The 16,116-nt window shown below is 49.6% G+C and overlaps 3 protein-coding genes across 5 annotated transcripts in view; 2 read left to right on the top strand and 1 right to left on the bottom strand.

Annotated features, from left to right (window-relative positions):
* SPPL3 (signal peptide peptidase like 3) overlaps nucleotides 1-4,387 on the top strand; it is a 58,762-nt gene extending 54,375 nt beyond the window's left edge. For both annotated transcript variants that reach the window (XM_062631244.1, XM_062631245.1), the window contains exons 9-11: nucleotides 1,149-1,348; nucleotides 2,349-2,458; nucleotides 3,191-4,387. In XM_062631244.1, coding sequence (XP_062487228.1) covers nucleotides 1,149-1,348; nucleotides 2,349-2,458; nucleotides 3,191-3,262 — 382 coding nt within the window. In that variant the 3' untranslated portion in view covers nucleotides 3,263-4,387. The remainder of the gene's footprint in view (nucleotides 1-1,148; nucleotides 1,349-2,348; nucleotides 2,459-3,190) is intronic.
* Nucleotides 1-16,116, top strand: part of CUNH12orf43 (chromosome unknown C12orf43 homolog) — a 139,201-nt gene that overhangs the window by 84,672 nt on the left and 38,413 nt on the right. The window contains exon 7 of one of the 2 annotated variants that reach the window (XM_062631258.1): nucleotides 12,797-12,812. The exons of the other annotated variant lie outside the window; for it this stretch is intronic. The gene's annotated coding sequence lies outside the window, so the exon portion shown is untranslated. Of the gene's footprint in view, nucleotides 1-12,796; nucleotides 12,813-16,116 lie in introns of those variants that run through there. 2 annotated transcript variants of the gene reach the window in all.
* Nucleotides 8,215-16,047, bottom strand: ACADS (acyl-CoA dehydrogenase short chain). The gene is made up of 10 exons (XM_062631256.1): nucleotides 15,966-16,047; nucleotides 15,439-15,602; nucleotides 13,475-13,624; nucleotides 13,181-13,292; nucleotides 12,636-12,787; nucleotides 12,193-12,363; nucleotides 10,911-11,048; nucleotides 10,534-10,629; nucleotides 10,212-10,268; nucleotides 8,215-9,555 (listed from the first exon to the last, which is right to left on the bottom strand). Exons 1-10 carry the CDS (start codon nucleotides 16,006-16,008, stop codon nucleotides 9,403-9,405), a joined length of 1,236 nt encoding a protein of 411 aa, XP_062487240.1. The 5' UTR covers nucleotides 16,009-16,047; the 3' UTR covers nucleotides 8,215-9,402.

Here is a 16,116-nt window from a genome sequence, read left to right as displayed (position 1 = left end):
ATTATCTAAGAAAAGTTTTCTTTCCCTGTACTTCGTAGTAGTGCTGACTCCATTGGAAAATACCAGTTTAGTTCCCTGTTCAGTCCCTCCCTCTTCATGATAAAAAGGTATAGAATGAATAGTGAGGGCTGGACACCTTCATGTGCTGACTCACAGCACACAGCCATGATCCTCATTAGGTTGAAGTGGCCTGTTCAGAACAGGATGCACCGTTTGATGTATGCGTGAGTTCTGCAGACCCAAGGTTTGTTGCAACATTGGAATAGTCCTGATCACTGCCAAGTGATGAGGAAGGGAGTTAGAGGCTGTTCTAAGCAGGGACAGCTTTACTGGGTAGGTTTGTGTTGGAGGGAGATCATTCCCCATCTCTCTTCCGCAGGGGTTCTGTGCTAGCTGGGGTTTTTAATCAGATGTACCTGGGCCCTATGGGCAGTAAGTAGGCTCCAGTGCACCAGCAGTTACACATAGGTTATGTTGGGACATTTACTCTTGCTCCTTTAGATGTTGGATGCTGAATTACAGACATCAGGATTTGATTCTCTGCAGTGAGGAAACCAAAATTACTCTTTTTGCCAACTCTGTGCTAACTTAATCTGGCTTCGTTTTCATGAAAAATGGGCAATTTTAGTTCTTAATCTACTTAACAATTGGCCCTTTTGTGGGAATCTCATGAGAGCGTAGTTCTCTGTGTGGTTTATGTGAATGAGGCTGAAGATCTCAGAATTCCATAAATTGACTTATTGCCTTGTATTAGAGGTGATCTGCGTGCACGGGAATGAAGGTGCAGCGTGTGTCAGTACTATACAGTGTGGTAAAATGGTCAGCAATGCTTGAGGTGAATGAAATACTGAGTTGATGGATCTGTTCCATTGAGTGACTCAAGAGCAGCTTAAGCACTGCTGGTAGAAATAAACTGGTTTGGAGCAACGTGTCATTACTGTCAGAATTAGTATGATTAAAACTGAGCTGAGGTGGTGGCAACATCACCGATGAAGAGATCTTCAGTAGCCAGCACTTAGTGTCTTCTACACAGCAGTTTGCCAGTAGAAAGAAGGGATGTGCAAGATGAAGCTCAGAACCAGCCTGGAGGAGTCTAGAGCTTGTCCCCTCATGTTCTGGGCATGAACCCACTTTTGGTTGCTGTCTAGTTCCACAGGCAGCCACTTCTCCATGCTGGGGATCGGAGATATTGTGATGCCAGGTCTTCTGCTCTGCTTCGTCCTGCGTTACGATAACTACAAGAAGCAAGCCAACAGCGATTCCTGTGGTGCCCCAGGACCAGGGAACATCTCTGGCCGTATGCAGAAGGTCTCTTACTTCCACTGCACACTTATTGGCTATTTTGTAGGTGAGTACTTGGGTTAATATGGGTAGCTGCTTAGTGAGCAGGGAGTGGGGTTATTGTAGTAGGTTTAAAAGACGATGAAAGCAAGTGTAAAGAGGCTTTGAGGGAACACTTGGCTGTGTTCTTTTTTAATCCTCCTCTCTTTGAGTTTGATTGGCGTGCTCTGGGGAGAAAACCCCTTCTACAGTCTTAGGGGGTTGCTGGATTTTATTTATAGAGGGAAAGAGATTATCAGTGTGTTCTTGATACTTTGCTTTACGAGCACAGAAGGTGCCATAGCTCATACCCAGGCTATGGGAACAATATAGGAGTCTCTGGATGGATTATGCCGTGCAGGGTACATCCAGGTAATGCCTGCATTTTTGTGTTTTACTGCTGATGTTTATGGTCCTGTGATGGTTTAGTGCATACAGAAAACTGTAAACAATCACAACTGGAATTCTGTTTGCGATTTGCTGTAGCCATCCCTCTTGTCCCTAACATAAAATGGGCTTTTCCCTATGGTCAGGACATGCTGCGTGCATATCCTGACCTCCTGCAGCCCTTGCAAGGAAGAAGAGGAAAGATTATTTCCTACCAGTAGCCTTCCTCCTCCCTCACCTCCATCTTTCTCCCTGCATTTTGGCAAGTATCCAGGAAAATAATTCCTGGTGTATCCAGCCCTTCCTCTCAGGTGAGGGGCCTCCGACTGACAAGTCTCAAGAGGTAGCGTGGTGCCTTCACCTTCCTCCCCTTCGCCTTTTGTTGCATCTTGTTCAAGTTATTCGTAGCTTAATCTTTGAGATTCAGAACTGGAGCGAGTGGCTCAACACAAGTTAATGGTACAGCAGAGTAACTCGACCGGTTGGTTTGTTTCAGCTGTATTCAGGGAAGATGAAGCACAGGGAAGTAACTTTTCCACAGGCTCTCTGCGGAAATGGCAGGAAGGGAGCCCCGTGTGGATGCACGGGTGAGAACATCCGCATGTCACCTATACAAACACAGCCCCTTTTTTGTTTTACAGGTCTATTAACGGCAACAGTAGCTTCTCGTATTCACCGGGCAGCCCAGCCTGCCCTCCTCTATTTGGTACCTTTCACTTTATTGCCGCTCCTCACCATGGCCTATTTAAAGGTAAGACAGGATTAGGCACTTGCAGCAGCAAGCTCTGGGGGCAGCTGGAAACAGGTTCTGTGTTCTTGCTCGTGGCAGCAGCTCTCATGGGGGTGATGTGTCCTCACCAGCCCTAGCCCAGACCTCAGGTCCCACCTCTACTGGGGTGAAGCTTTGTTTTGGAGGACTGAGGAACTGAGAGATGAGATCCTGAACTAGAGAATGATTTATGTAGATAAAGTAGCAGTAATTATAGGCTATAGTAATAGTAATTATAGACTATACTGTGAAGGAGTAAATGCTGTTTTAATTAAATAAGTGAATTTGTCCTTGCCTGGCTGGTCATGAGAGAACACACGCACAGAGGTCCAGCAGAGCTCAGAGGCAGAGCCTCTTTACCTCTTTCCAGTTGCTTGTTCAGAGCTGGAATTTTAACATGGAGCCTTTCCTGTCCCAGGGCAGTTGCTGAAACACAGCAAATGCACTGCAGAGCACAAGAAAGGGCAGAATTTTCCACCTCCATAAGTATTTCCTTCCCATCAGAAATCCATTTGGGTAGACCTGGCACCAAAATGAGACAAATGGACTGACGGGGAAGGGGGTTGATATTTTCCTGTCTTTGTTGTAACTTGCAAACCAGGTGAAGGACAGATTTGCTTTAAGACATACCTGCAATTATATGCATTTAAAAATATGACTTCAGTGGATGTCAGTTTTCTGAGGGCATGGTCCTTCTGCTGTTTTCCTGCCCAGGGTGATCTACGTCGCATGTGGTCTGAGCCTTTCCACTCCAAGTCCAGCAGCTCCCGTTTCCTGGAAGTATGATGGAACGGATAGGAAGTGACCTGAACTTCTGCCTTGGTCCTTTTCACTTTAACTCATGGCTTTGTAGTCTCCTAAAGCTGGACTGGCTGGTGCTTGGGAAGGTACCACTTACGGGACCTGTATGAAAGGACTTTGTATTAAAAGGAGGAAAAGAAAAAAGCAAAGATCCTGGAGCTCCGTGTGGCTCCGTTGTCTCCCTGCAGCTGTGGACCTGGGGACACTTTGTGCAACTGCAGCCACTTTCCTCTTTTCCTCACTGGGACGGATTAGTACCAGACTATCACCTTTGTGAGAGAGGAAGAGGCAGACTTGAAACTGAAAACGGCTTGAAGTCGTTCAAAAACTTGTGAACACTAAAAGAAACCACAGTGAAGCAACTGAAGCTTCTTCAGAGAACCCCTCGTGGACACTGGGACCAGTTTCCTGCTGGACTTTGGGTTTGAAAAGAACTGCGACAGAAACTCTTCTGTCACCATACTGGGTTTTTTTGATCTATTAAATATTTCCTGTGGTGTGAGGTTATTATTAAATCCACAGACATGGAGTGACTTCTTGCAGTATACATATAAAAATTTGTTGTAACAAGTTACATTTCCACCCAGATGTCATGTTTGCAGTGAAAAAGGGCACGATTTTTATACATATATATATACACACATATAGATATATATATGAATAAATAAAAAGGAAAACCTGCTAAGATCATGCTATGTAGCAGACAGGGGCTTGCTGTAATTTTTAGCATGTAGAGCAGTTTACTCTGGCTTTCTTGTCTATGGATCTCCAATGAGCTGCTGTTCCCCCCCTCCCTACAGCTGAACCTGCAGTTCCAAACCCAGTGTAGTATTTGTACCGGTTGTACTCATGGACTTCAGGGGATATTTGATTTTGATCAATGTAGCAAACCAGGGAAGCGAAACTTTCAAACCCAGCCCTGTTGGGGGGGGAGGGGGGGTGGTTTTTTCCTTTTGTTTTCTTTTTCCATTCTTCTGTTTCTGCCACCAACCCCGTGCAGGTTTTTGGTAGCTCCCTCCTGCCCCGGTGCATGTATTATAGCAGCAATCGTCTTTGTGCTTTCTGATCCTAGTAATGTATCACTTGTAAATACATCTTTTCTATTTTCTATTTCTTTGTATTTGCATTTTGTTTCAGTCGTGCTGTACCCGCCCTGCCCCGAAACACCAAAAAAAAGGAAAAAAAAAGAAAAAGCAAACTGTCCTTTACTGGTGTGCCTGGTGGAGTTTGTGTGCTGGCTGCTCTGTGCCTGCAGCCTGCTCAAATGTGGAGGTTTTCATTGTGTTTTTTAACCCAGCCGCTCCAGCTCTGCTGTGTCAGACCGAAGGCCCTCCCTCAGGTAACTACAACCTTTTTCCTTTACAATACTCTGGCGGCTGGGGTTTGGGAGCTCTCCTGAGAGCTCAGAGCTGGTCTTAGTTTGATAGATGCTGGTAACCGTGAGCTGACTGGAAGGAAACCAGGAGTGTTTTAAGTGTGAATGTGACCCAACAGTGAGCTGGGGTCTGGTTTTGTTACCTCCGGTAAGGCAGCTTCAGTGAGATGTGTGCTCCTTTCTGCTCTGCCAGCGGCTCTGGGAAGAGCCTGTTTAGCACAGTAGGAATCCAGGTCCAGCCACGTGTGTGAGCTGCTGTTCGTGGACACATTCCTCTGTCCTCGGGCACGGGTGGATGGGCTCGGAGGTGGTGGAAGGGATCTCTGAGACACCTGAAACATCTAAAGGAACAGAAAATAGGAGCACAGCCCTTTGGGAGGGGCTCTGAGGTGTAGCAGGGGTGGGGGCACAGGGTGGCAGGGAGGATGGGGTCACTTCAGTTACAATAATGGCTTTTCCCCGATTCACACCTTTCCCTGAGCTGGAAGCGTTTCCTGTAGCGCCGCAGTGCTCATCCTCAGGTAACTGACCCTTCTTTAGGCAGCAAACAGCTTTTCATTAAAACTCTGCTTTTTCCGCTCATAGCGAGCGTTGGGACCGGAGCTGCAGCCAGCGTGGGACAAAAGAAAGGCATCAGTTCTCAGCTACACACCTCAGACCTAAGGGGGGCATTCAGAGAAATAAATAAAACACTTTTCTGGATTTCCCTCCTCCCCTAAGGTTCCAAGCACTGGAATAACACCTTTAGCTCCAGTTTGCTGCTGCTCTACCTTCCCAGCCTTTCCCCCTGCCCCATAGTACTGCACACTGCAGGTACTTTCTGCCTTTGGAATGAACATAAAGGGTCTTGCTCTATTTGCAGGGGCATTTTTTAGTCCCTGCCAAGAAAATGCCTAGGAATGATTTTCTGCACTTAAAACCCATCTGGAAAACGTTCTAGAAGTGCTGATAGACAAGTATTTAATAAAAATCAATTGCTGAGAATTAACCAGAAGAATCTTGGCCTTTCTTTTAGGCTGCACTGTCCTCCTGCACAGTGACCTTCCGGCATGCACCAAGGTAAGAAACTGAGGTGCTCTGCAGAGGTCAACCAAAGCGTAACCATTCTAAATACAAACACATCTGCACAGGGAGAAGCATTCTCCCATGGTTCCTGAGCCAGTCACAGCTTCGTCCCACAGCTCTCCTGTCTAGAACCACCCCAGCGTCACACGGGGATTACAGAGATTCCTACCTGAGCTGCTGGGCCCTCTCTGCACACGTGCACTTTGTCCTTGTTTCTCCAGTCTGGCCAAAGCTGCATCTTCCCAGTTTGAGGATGAAACTGCAGAGGCTGCTTTGGGTCCCTTGGGTTGTGGAGGCTGGGTGGGACCATGGGCTCCCTGTCAGCTCTGTACATGCCTTCTTGGTCTAACATTCCATTGAACTCTGTAACAAACTACTTGGCCCAGTCCTGCAGTGAGCCTGTACCTGCCCTTCCTCTGGACAGTTATCAGAGCAAATAGTTAATAACTGTTTGACCAACATCAGCCTTCTTGCAGGAAGGGGAAAGGGCACTGGCAAGAAGGCGACAGACTAGAGCGTGTTCACAGCAAAGCTGCCAGGACACATCCTGGAAGTGGGATACACAAACCTGTTACAGCTCTGGAGCTGGTTTTTCTGCTGCATCCTTGGGAACAGCTTAGAAATTTTACTGTTGGTAAAAGGTCACACTAAATCATGTAGAAGTGAATTCAGAAATGACCTGGGGTTGTCTGCCCAGCCACTATGCATGAAGGGTACCGGAGATGCAAGCTGCTCGTTCTATTTTGTACCCTGCTCAAACCTGGAATGCTGAGACTGTGCTTCTGTTTGGTTCTCCCTCTCTTCCTCCCCACCTCAAATGACCTGGAACAGCACGGTGAGCCCTGTCCTGCCGTGCTCTGAGGAAGGCAGATGCTTCAGACTCCAGGCAGCTCTGTGTTCTTGGTGGGGTCCAGGCCAAGGATGTGGTTCACATCTGTGCTCCCCAGGAAGAGTGTGTGTGTGTGTGTGTGTGTGTTGAATGGTGTATTTAATTTCTCACCTGTATTTAACTGTGACAGCCCAGAACAGCTGCTCTTTTCCTTTAGTCTGTTGGGAACTCACATGAGGAGACTGTGAGCTTTGTATGTGCTATAAAATACATCACATTTAAGGTGGGTGAGGGGAGTAACTCCTCACTGCTGTGTGTTTCCTAAGAAAGGATTCCAGTTAGGGATCTCCCGGCTCCCTTCTGTCTCATAACCAGCTTCATGTACACCTAGAGCCCTGTGGGGCAAACCCCACACTGTCCTTGAAAGTGTGGCTGTGGCTCACCTGCTCCCCCTCCTCTTTCTCATTTAGGCATGACCTGATTCTCCCATCTTGGTGCCCCAACTCGGCAGTGTTGGCTCCACCTGTAACCAGAGCCTTTCCTCAGAGGGAGGCCTGGCCCTGCCCACACCCAGCCGGGTTAGTGCTGTCTGGGGGTGGCTCACAGCAAGAGCTCCCTGTTTAATGCTGCAGAACTTGTTTGTGTTTTGCACTTTCAACAGTTCTCTTCTGGAACAGCTCTGAGGAGCCACATGCATCACAGCCCGCAGTCACAGCAGCAGGGCTCCCCAGAACACTCCATTACGAGGTGCTGTTCCCCATACTCCCTGCAGAAGGTCCACAAGGGATCTGGTGAATCTAGGCTGTAGGTTCTCCAGGTGTGTCCTCTGTCAGCTGAGGTGCTCGGCACTATTCTTCCCCTCAGGTCAGCCATGGTGCATGTACGGGGGAATTTCACTCTGCTCTGGAGAAGAGAAGCTGTGATCACTTGGAGATGGTAAATGAAGGTGTGGCATTGAGAGGGAGCAGGCTGAGCGCGGCGGTGCACTGAAGCAGAGCTCAGGGAAGCAGCTAGATGAGGCAAGTGGAGGCAGTGCAACAGGCAGGGCCTCAGTGTGACACCGCACTGGGTCACTGGGGACGGAGCTGGACCTCGGCATCTGGGGTCACTGCAGGTGAGCACTGAACAGTAACTCTGTGCTCCTCAAGTCCTCCCTTCCTTGCAGCAGGCAGCCCCTACAGCTCCCCTTCCTGCTGAGCGGCTGCAAGGACAGGTAAGTGTAAAACAACATCACTTCCTCCTACACAATAACAGAAACAAGCCATCAGCAATCATCAAAGTGGTGGTAAGGGCTGGAATCGGGATAGCACTGAAACATCTCACTCCTAGAAGCCTTCCATAATTTCTAGTACATTCAGAGATGGTTTTCCAGCAGAAATACTCCTGTCGAATGCACTGCCTGGCTCTGTTCCTGTTCCTCCTTAGGTTTGTGAGAGCACCAAAGGGAAATGCAAGACCTGAAGACTGCCCCAACATGCAGCTGCCCTCTAGCGACCCGCAAAGGTATTATTCATGGTGCTCGGACGTCTGCCCTAGTGAACACCTGCTGCATCTCTGACCTGGGGCGTGAAGGTCCTGGTGGGTTATTGCTCCTGTGTCTTGTGACTGGAAGAAAATACTACAGATGGATTCACATTAACATAAAAAAGAGAGGGTGGGGACCGGTGGTCCTTTAAAACCGGGTTTTATTTGTCTTCTCTGTTCTCTTATGTGCAATAGAATCCTGCTGGTTTTCTGTCCACACAAATCTAAATAAAGGCACCATAGGAAAATAACCATTTACCTCTCCTGTGCTCGTTGTTTGGACAAGGAGGCAGACTGCACAGGCTGTTGTCTTAGTCCTTTCCATCTTTTCCTGAGTTTAGAGCTGAGCTTTTGGCTGCTGAATCTTCTAAAAGTTAATATCTTGCCAAAGGTAGCTGATTGAGGATATGTGCTACTGCTAAAGCTTCCTGGTAAGGTTTTGTGTGTCATCTCTTCATTTCCTCCTCGTTGCCCAACACATGCAGAGATTAAAGGCTGTTACTGTACTTCACACTCTCTCTTTCCTGTTGGGAGTAATTGTTACAGTAAAAGCAGCTTTGGGAACAGAGGGGTTTTACTGTTTGATGGTTTTTTTATCCGTCCTGGCCATTGCAGCTTTTCTGTCCTTAGCTTTTACCCCTCCATCCACAGGTGGCTGAGAGAACAGGCTGCAGGGCTCTGCTGGCCGGGATGGAGGGGTTTTACTGATCTGTTTTTTCATACACAGGCAGCACCCACAGCCCGCAGAGAGGTAGGACCTGTGTCCTCCCGTCTGGCTCCTCTCATGCTGCAAGTGGGGAAAAGCACTGCCACAACCATCACCTCAGCACCAGCCCCTCTCACACATGATACTCATTGAAGCCTGATCAGTGTGGCCTACAGCAGGGAATCGGCACAGAGGTCAGGTCTCTCAGTGTCTCTAACTTTGGCACTGGTTATCCAGTACCACATAATGACCAATTTCTGCCAGCTTGCTTCCCAGGCCACGGCTGAGCAGCACATAAGGACAGCTGCTGACTCTACTGAACAATCAGGTCGTTTTGCTGCTACCAAGCCAAAACAACACTCCAGTTCAGGAAAAGACCTATGCTCCCCTACAGGGCCAGGCAGCCTCCTCCCTCCTGCACTCACAGCTGTCACTTACAAGCCTAGATATGGCCTTCCATGCACCACACGTTGTCCAAAGAATCAGCACATTTTAACAAGAGGGTCAGTTACTCATTGGTGAGGAAAACTTTCATCCTGAGCCTCAGTCAAGAGGGCCAAGACGCAATCCCTGTTGTGCACTATTATGAGGCACTCTGGGGCAGTGTCTTGTTCAAGTTGGCCTCTTCAGCCACGATAGGCCTTCAGCAATTGACCTGCTATCACCAGCCTTTGGATCTCACTGGTCCCCTCGTAGATCTCTGTGATACGAGCGTCGCGGTAATGGCGTTCTGCTGGCATCTCTGTCACGTAGCCCATCCCACCCAAGATCTGGATGGCCTAAAACAAAGGCAGCAGCTTAGAAAAGAAGCAGAGTCAAGGAATGTGTTTGCTGCACAGCACAGACACCTTAAAGGCAGCTAAGCCCATTGCAAGTGTAACCGCGGAGAGGAGGGAGAACACGTGGGGTTGACTGCGGCCGATTTGCAATTGGAGGAATAAACAGAATTTGAGCTGGGTAAGAGCAGTGCTGATGTCCCAGGCAGAGAATGAACTGCTTCAGAGGGATCTCTTAGTGACCCCTTGCTCAGCTAAGGCACTTTTGTTAAGGTTAAATAAATGCAGACACCAGAGGTCCTGCTCCATTTGCTCACTATGTTGCAAACATACGAGTGTAGTCCTGACTGGTGCACCAACGCTCTTACACATTGCTGATCTTGCTCAGACTTCGACACTGCCCTGGACAGCAGCAGGCATAAAAAGACTTTAGTTATACAGCTGCCACCAGCCAGCATAAATCCCTGCCCACCTCTGCCACAACCCAGGAGGATGCCTGGGCTAACCAGCTTCAGCCATAGCAGCCGGTTTGGTTGGTTGGGGCTTTTTTGTAAGTAAATTAGTAAATTCCATCCTATTTTCCTCAGACACTGGCTGTGCGGTAACACAAACTCCCTTTAAGCATGCTGTAGATCAGAGATGTCAACTGAAGCAGTTACCTGATGAGCGATGGCCGTTGCAGCTTCTGATGCAGCCAGTTTGGCCATTGCCGCTTCCTTTGGGGAAGGAAAACATCACTGAGGGTGCAGCTAGCACAGGAATGAACATCTCACTCGCACACTCACAGACCCGCTGTGCAGAGCCAGGCCTGACCACTGGTGCCAGTGCTGACCCCTCTCCCCTTGGCTAAAACCAGCTGGGCTCAGCAGGCTGCCAGAGGACAGAGAGCAGAGGGTGATGGGTTAAACCCTGACAGCAGGGCTGGACACAGTGTGGACTTCTTGCCCTGTCACTGTGAGACAAATGCCAGGCTGGAAATACCTTTGTGAAGGGCTTCCCATTGTCCTTCAGCATCGCAGCTCTCCAGGTCAGCAAGCGCGCACCCTCCAATGCCACAGCCATATCTGCGAGCTTGAACTGCAACGACAAACACCACCTGTGCTCAGCTGCAGCCTTTTGCCAGCACAAGGACACACAGCAGAAGTCTCCCTGCTCCCCGCCGAGGCCAGCATTGCTCGAAAAGGAGCAGCTCCATCCCAACCATCAGTTTTAATGGTGTCTGAAACAAAAAATCACTGCCCTGTTTATCCCAAACAGTGCAAACTGTGCTGCAGGCCCAAAACCACAGCCAAGAGCCCACACGAACTTTACAGCACCACCAGCAATGTCTGTCACTGCCCCGTCTGCCTGCCTCATACCTGCACTGCCTGCAGCTTTGTGATGGGTGACCCAAAAGCCATTCTCTTTTCAGCATAATCCACAGCACAGTCCAGAGCTGCCTGTGCTATGCCAAGAGCCTGTGAGGCGATCCCAATCCTTCCTGCATCCAGAGTTTGCTGGGAAAGACAAAAAACATTAAGTAAGTCAGTCATACTTCTATGACTTGCATTACACTTGCATTTCTGATCTTGTCAGGAAGCTTTAGTATCCTCTGGTCAGAGACTGCCTTGACTCAGAATATTCCTGGTTGTGCAGGACTAGAGAGCTATAAAACATGCTGGGCACTGCAGAGATCCAGGGGTGCAGGAAAGAAAGCATAAAGGAGAGGGTTTGCTTCTTATCAGCTGGGGGGAAGAACTGGGGAGTAGAAAAAGAAAGGAAAAGAGCACAACGAGGAACATGTGCTTTGTGGAGCCCTTCAGCCAGACCCCAGCTCACTGCACACCTGATGGCACTGCCACTAAAACTGAAAATCAAAACCACCTGCTCAGTTCTCATCTTTGGTCTTCTCATTAGGGCACGCCCTGAAGCACTGCTTAAAAAACATGGCCTGTCTCAAACAGCTTGCCCACCAGGCTTTAACCGCTTCCCTGCACGGGAAGAATTTACAGCACAGTGAGAAAGGATTTTATCTTTGTAGTCTGGACGAAAGGGAACGAATGGGCTGTGTTCCAGGGAGCTCAGCTCTTGCAAAAGCCAGAACAAACAACAGCGTTTTGCCCCCACAAAAGCAACAAACACCTCAGTGGGTAGTGCAGCACTGCAAGGAACGCTCCCTGACCCCTCCTCAGAGTTGCATACAAATTGTAACTCACATTTCATCCACTGTTACACATTACCCAGAGGCTGTCCCTGCCCTCCAGGACAGCTTTTCCTCTGCCACAGTATTTAGGGAAAACGCCATGTTTTCCCTTTATCTACAAACTGGAGGAACAGAGGGGTTGGGAAAGGAGAAAAATTAAAACTCATCACAGCTGCTGACACACCACCTCAGCAGCATGAGCATTTCTTCATCGGAGAACTGCCACGTTTATCTACAGTAAAAGTGATGTCAAGGATCTATGGCGAACTGACAGTTCATCAGCCCCGTGAATGATTTCCCATGGTGGCAAGAGGGGGTCAACTGCTCAGTGTTACACAAGGCAGCTTATGCTAGTGGTGCCCACCAAAGCCACCTTAAGCCAAAAAATGGTTTTGGAAATGATAAGCTTTAGAACTATGGCTGTCCACAACCACAGCTCACCCCGATCCATCTCTTACCATGGCAATTTTGAAGCCCATTCCCAGCTGTCCTAGTAGGTTGGCCTTGGGTATTCGACAGTCTTCAAAGATCAGGTTTGCAGTGGAAGAGGCACGGATTCCCAGCTTGTCTTCTTTCTTCCCCAGTGACAGCCCAGCAGTTGGCATGGGAACCAGGAACGCACTAATGCCCTGCAACAAGACCCAAGCTCTTAGGAATGGTGCCAACTTCCCATTTACCTGGCTGTCAACAGGCTTCCTCCAAACATTTTTGACAAAAGCCACCTCTCTGGGTGACCAGAAGGGAGGGAGAGTTAAGACAGAACAAAGCCAGTGCACATCAGCCCCTCCTCCACTCAGTGCCTGCACCACTCTAAATAGTGCCCAGAACCTTTTCAAAGTGCTTCTCCTGCACCACTCCTTTACTCCCACCCCTTCTTACTGACTGACCCAAATGAACACACCTTGTGCTTCAGGGATTTGTCTGTAGTAGCAAACACCACAGTGGCTGAGGCGTCCCAGGCGTTGGTGATCCAGGCCTTGGTGCCATTCAGAACCCACTCGTCCCCATCCAGACGTGCCACCGTGGATGCCGCACCCGCATCACTGCCATTCCCTGAGCAAGGCACCAGCAAATGAGGCCATCAGTGGCAGCCTGGGGCGCAAACTCACCCCCTGCCTGCACTCTGCCAGCTCACAGCAAGTCTTGTAACTGGTGGTGTCACCACTGTCCCTCCTCAGGACCCAAATCAGAAAGGGAAAGGCCCACATGTCTAAGATGTGTCCATCTCCACAGCTCTGCTCACACAGAGGGGATGAAAACTTTCAGCATGGACCACGGGGATGGCAGTTAACAGCGTGGGCACCGAGACTTCCTCTAAAGAGAATTGTTACAAACCACCCTTGTGCAAACTTACAATTTCACACACCTAAAGTCCATCCCAAACCTGAGGAAAGCAGCTACCCTATGTACCTTCTCTTGCAAAAGGAACAGTAACAGCTGTATCACCTGGTTCACTAAGGGCAAAACATCCAATTTTCTCTCCTCCAGTGAAGGGAGCGATCCACTTGTGCTTCTGTTCTTCAGTGCCAAACTTGAGTATTGGCCCTAAATATAGGGACTTCAAACATTGAGAGTTAACGCCTCTAGAAGGTACAGAAACAATCCAGTAACTCCCTAATGTCCAAGTGCTCTCCAACCAGGGGAACTAACCCCATTTCTCACATATACTCCTTCCCAGAAACCACTGCCATCAGCCCTCAGTTCCATGCCTGTCCCTCACACACAGCCTGAGGCACTTACATTATTGACGCTGACAATGACACCGGTGGAGGCACAGCCCCTACTGATCTCCTCCACAGCAATGGAATAGGCCAGGTAGTCAAGGCCGGCTCCTTTGTACTCCTCTGGCACGTCCATAGCCAGCAGCCCTAAGCCACCCATCTTCTTCACCTGCATGTAAGGAACGCAGAAGTAAGATCCTGTGCACCACCAGTGTCCTAGCAAATACACACAGACACGTGGAAGTAAAGACAGGTCATAGCAGGGCTACACACAGAGAAGATGCAGACAACTCCTGGTGAAATGGGAATCTGACTGTACAAACTCGTAAGTGTCCCCAGGCCCTGATGTACAACAAGCTGTACACAGTCACTGCAGCTTAAGATGAGGCTCTTGCTTATTTAAAGAGCTCTCCTGGACACTAGAAAGGGGGACCCTTCTGAAGGTGAAGTAAGGATATACAACCCCACCAGTATTCCTCAGCATCCCACCAAAGCTTTTCCCTTTGCATGTGTCGTGTCAGTGGGAAGCTCTCAATAACCTCTAGATGATAAAAATCATTAGAACTTTACCTGTGCATTTGCTGAACTTCAGCCTAGGGCTGCACAAAGAAAGAATTTTACAGAATGAGTGAGCCACAGAACACTTTGCAAGAAGGTGATTTTCTCATTCCCATTAAAGTCAGGTCTGGCTTCCCAGAGAATAGTTGGTTCCATTCCAAGGTACTCCACTCCAAGTTCCTCAGCTGGACCCCAACTTCTTAACTGTAAGCTCTTCAGAGCACTGACTGTCTCACTCTAGGTCTCTTGTTAATACTTGGCAGCAGACAAGAGTAACAAAAAAACCCAAGCTTTCCTCTTTTTTTATGCTTGATAAGATGTCCTCTTATAATTCTTCTGGTTTTATACTTGATGTCAAGCTTTCAATGCTGCAGCAATGTGTACGTTACCAGCCTTGCTTGCTTGCTTGCTTGAAAAGGAACCAAGGGGAACTTTTAAACAAGTATTTCCCTCCTGTACAGGCACCCAAAACACTAGTCCCTCACATCAAATCCAGAGACTGAACAAAAGACGGCAACAAGTATGATAATGCTGCTTTAATAAACACTGTTTACATTTAGATTTCTCCCCTACACATTCAAGTAAGATGACTTAAAATCTAATGTAAAATTCTCAGGTAACAGTGAAGAGGAAAGTATTTTCTCCTTTAGGGTGAGTTTGCCTTCACTGGCGATCATCTTCCTTACTCCTTAACAGCAAGACGGGACAAAACTCCACAAGCCTGACTGCGGTTGCCTGGAGCCTTCTGCTAATGTAATTATTTTCCCGGAGCTTAGCGTTTTGTTGCAACAAAGCAGGTGAGTTAATCTGCTCAACACGCCACGGTTATTATCTAGGTGTTCCTGCTCTGGCAGGGGGATTGGACTAGATGATCTTTTCAGGTCCCTTCCAATCTCTAGCATACTGTGTGTGGGTGTGTGGAACATGTTGCTCTGTCTGTACTGCTTTCCATAAGGGGAATTTCAGGTTTGATTGGAATCTCAGCTTCTCCACAGCCCCAGAGCATGACGAACATACATCTACTATGCCCTGCTCACCTCCTTTCACCATCTGAAATGGACTCAGGTCCTCTAGACTTCCTCACTATGAACTATTTGTATGGTTATGTCTAGTCTGTAAAGGTATTTAATTGATTTTACAAGTCGGTTGTATAACAGCCCACAGGTAAGTCAGTAACAGAACTGAAAATTCAGTGGTACTAAAGCTGGATACAGAGAAACACAGGTAAAGAGCTCAGGATGCTCAGCAGTGGGCATTACAACCTCCACACTCAAAAGATTCTCCCACAGGCTGCTCTATACTTCAATCTACTACGGCAGAGTTTGATGTACATTATGCTTGGGGCCCGGACGGCCCCAGCAGCCGAGGGAAGCCCGGCTCTGACCGCGACCGCCTGCTCCCCCATGCCCTCATCGCAGCACACACCTGCTCGGCCGGGAAGCGGTGCTCCTTGTCCAGCTGTGCTGCAAACGGCATCAGCTCCTTCTCTGCGAAGTCCCGACATGTCTGACGCATCATCTCGTGGGTCTCCGGCAGCTCCACTGTCTGGTACACCGTGTGCAGCCGGCGGAGGCACCCGAAGGCCAGCGCTGGAAGGCACGAGAGGCATTAGAGGTCGTTGTTTCCCTGGGCAGGGGGATGAACACGACCCAGGAGGGCCAGACCCCAGGCGGGACCCGCGCAACGTGGCCGAGAGCCTCCCCAGGGAGAGGCTTTCCCCCGCTCAGCAGCGGGGCCTCACGACCCGGGCCTGCAGCAGGGGCACAGCGGGCCGGAGCCCTAAGCAGAAGGGCGGCTGAGGGAACCCGCCTCAGGCCCTGAAGGGCACCGGGCCGTCTCCTCCCGCGCAGGCCGCCGCCGCCCCCACCCCGCTGCCGTGTCCCGCCGCTCCCCGAGCAGCCGCGGCGGAGCGGTGCCGGGGCCGGGGCCGACCCCGGTCCTAGCGGCCTCACCCCGGGGCGCGCCGCAGCCGCGGGCCAGCACCGCCGCCGCCATGCCCGCCTCCCCTCGCCTGAGGCAGCGCGAGCAGCGCGCATGCGCCCACTGCCGGCGCAGCACCTCCAGGTCCGCGCCCCCCTCCCATCCGCTCCAGCCCCGCCCCGC

The sequence above is a fragment of the Pezoporus occidentalis genome, unplaced genomic scaffold (genome assembly GCF_034315485.1).
Source record: "Pezoporus occidentalis ecotype Australia unplaced genomic scaffold, CSIRO_AGI_Poc_V1 ctg37, whole genome shotgun sequence".
NCBI classification, from domain to species: domain Eukaryota; kingdom Metazoa; phylum Chordata; class Aves; order Psittaciformes; family Psittacidae; genus Pezoporus; species Pezoporus occidentalis.
The sequence above is the reverse complement of the archived record's forward strand: the minus strand, read 5'-3'. Positions and strand labels throughout refer to the sequence as shown.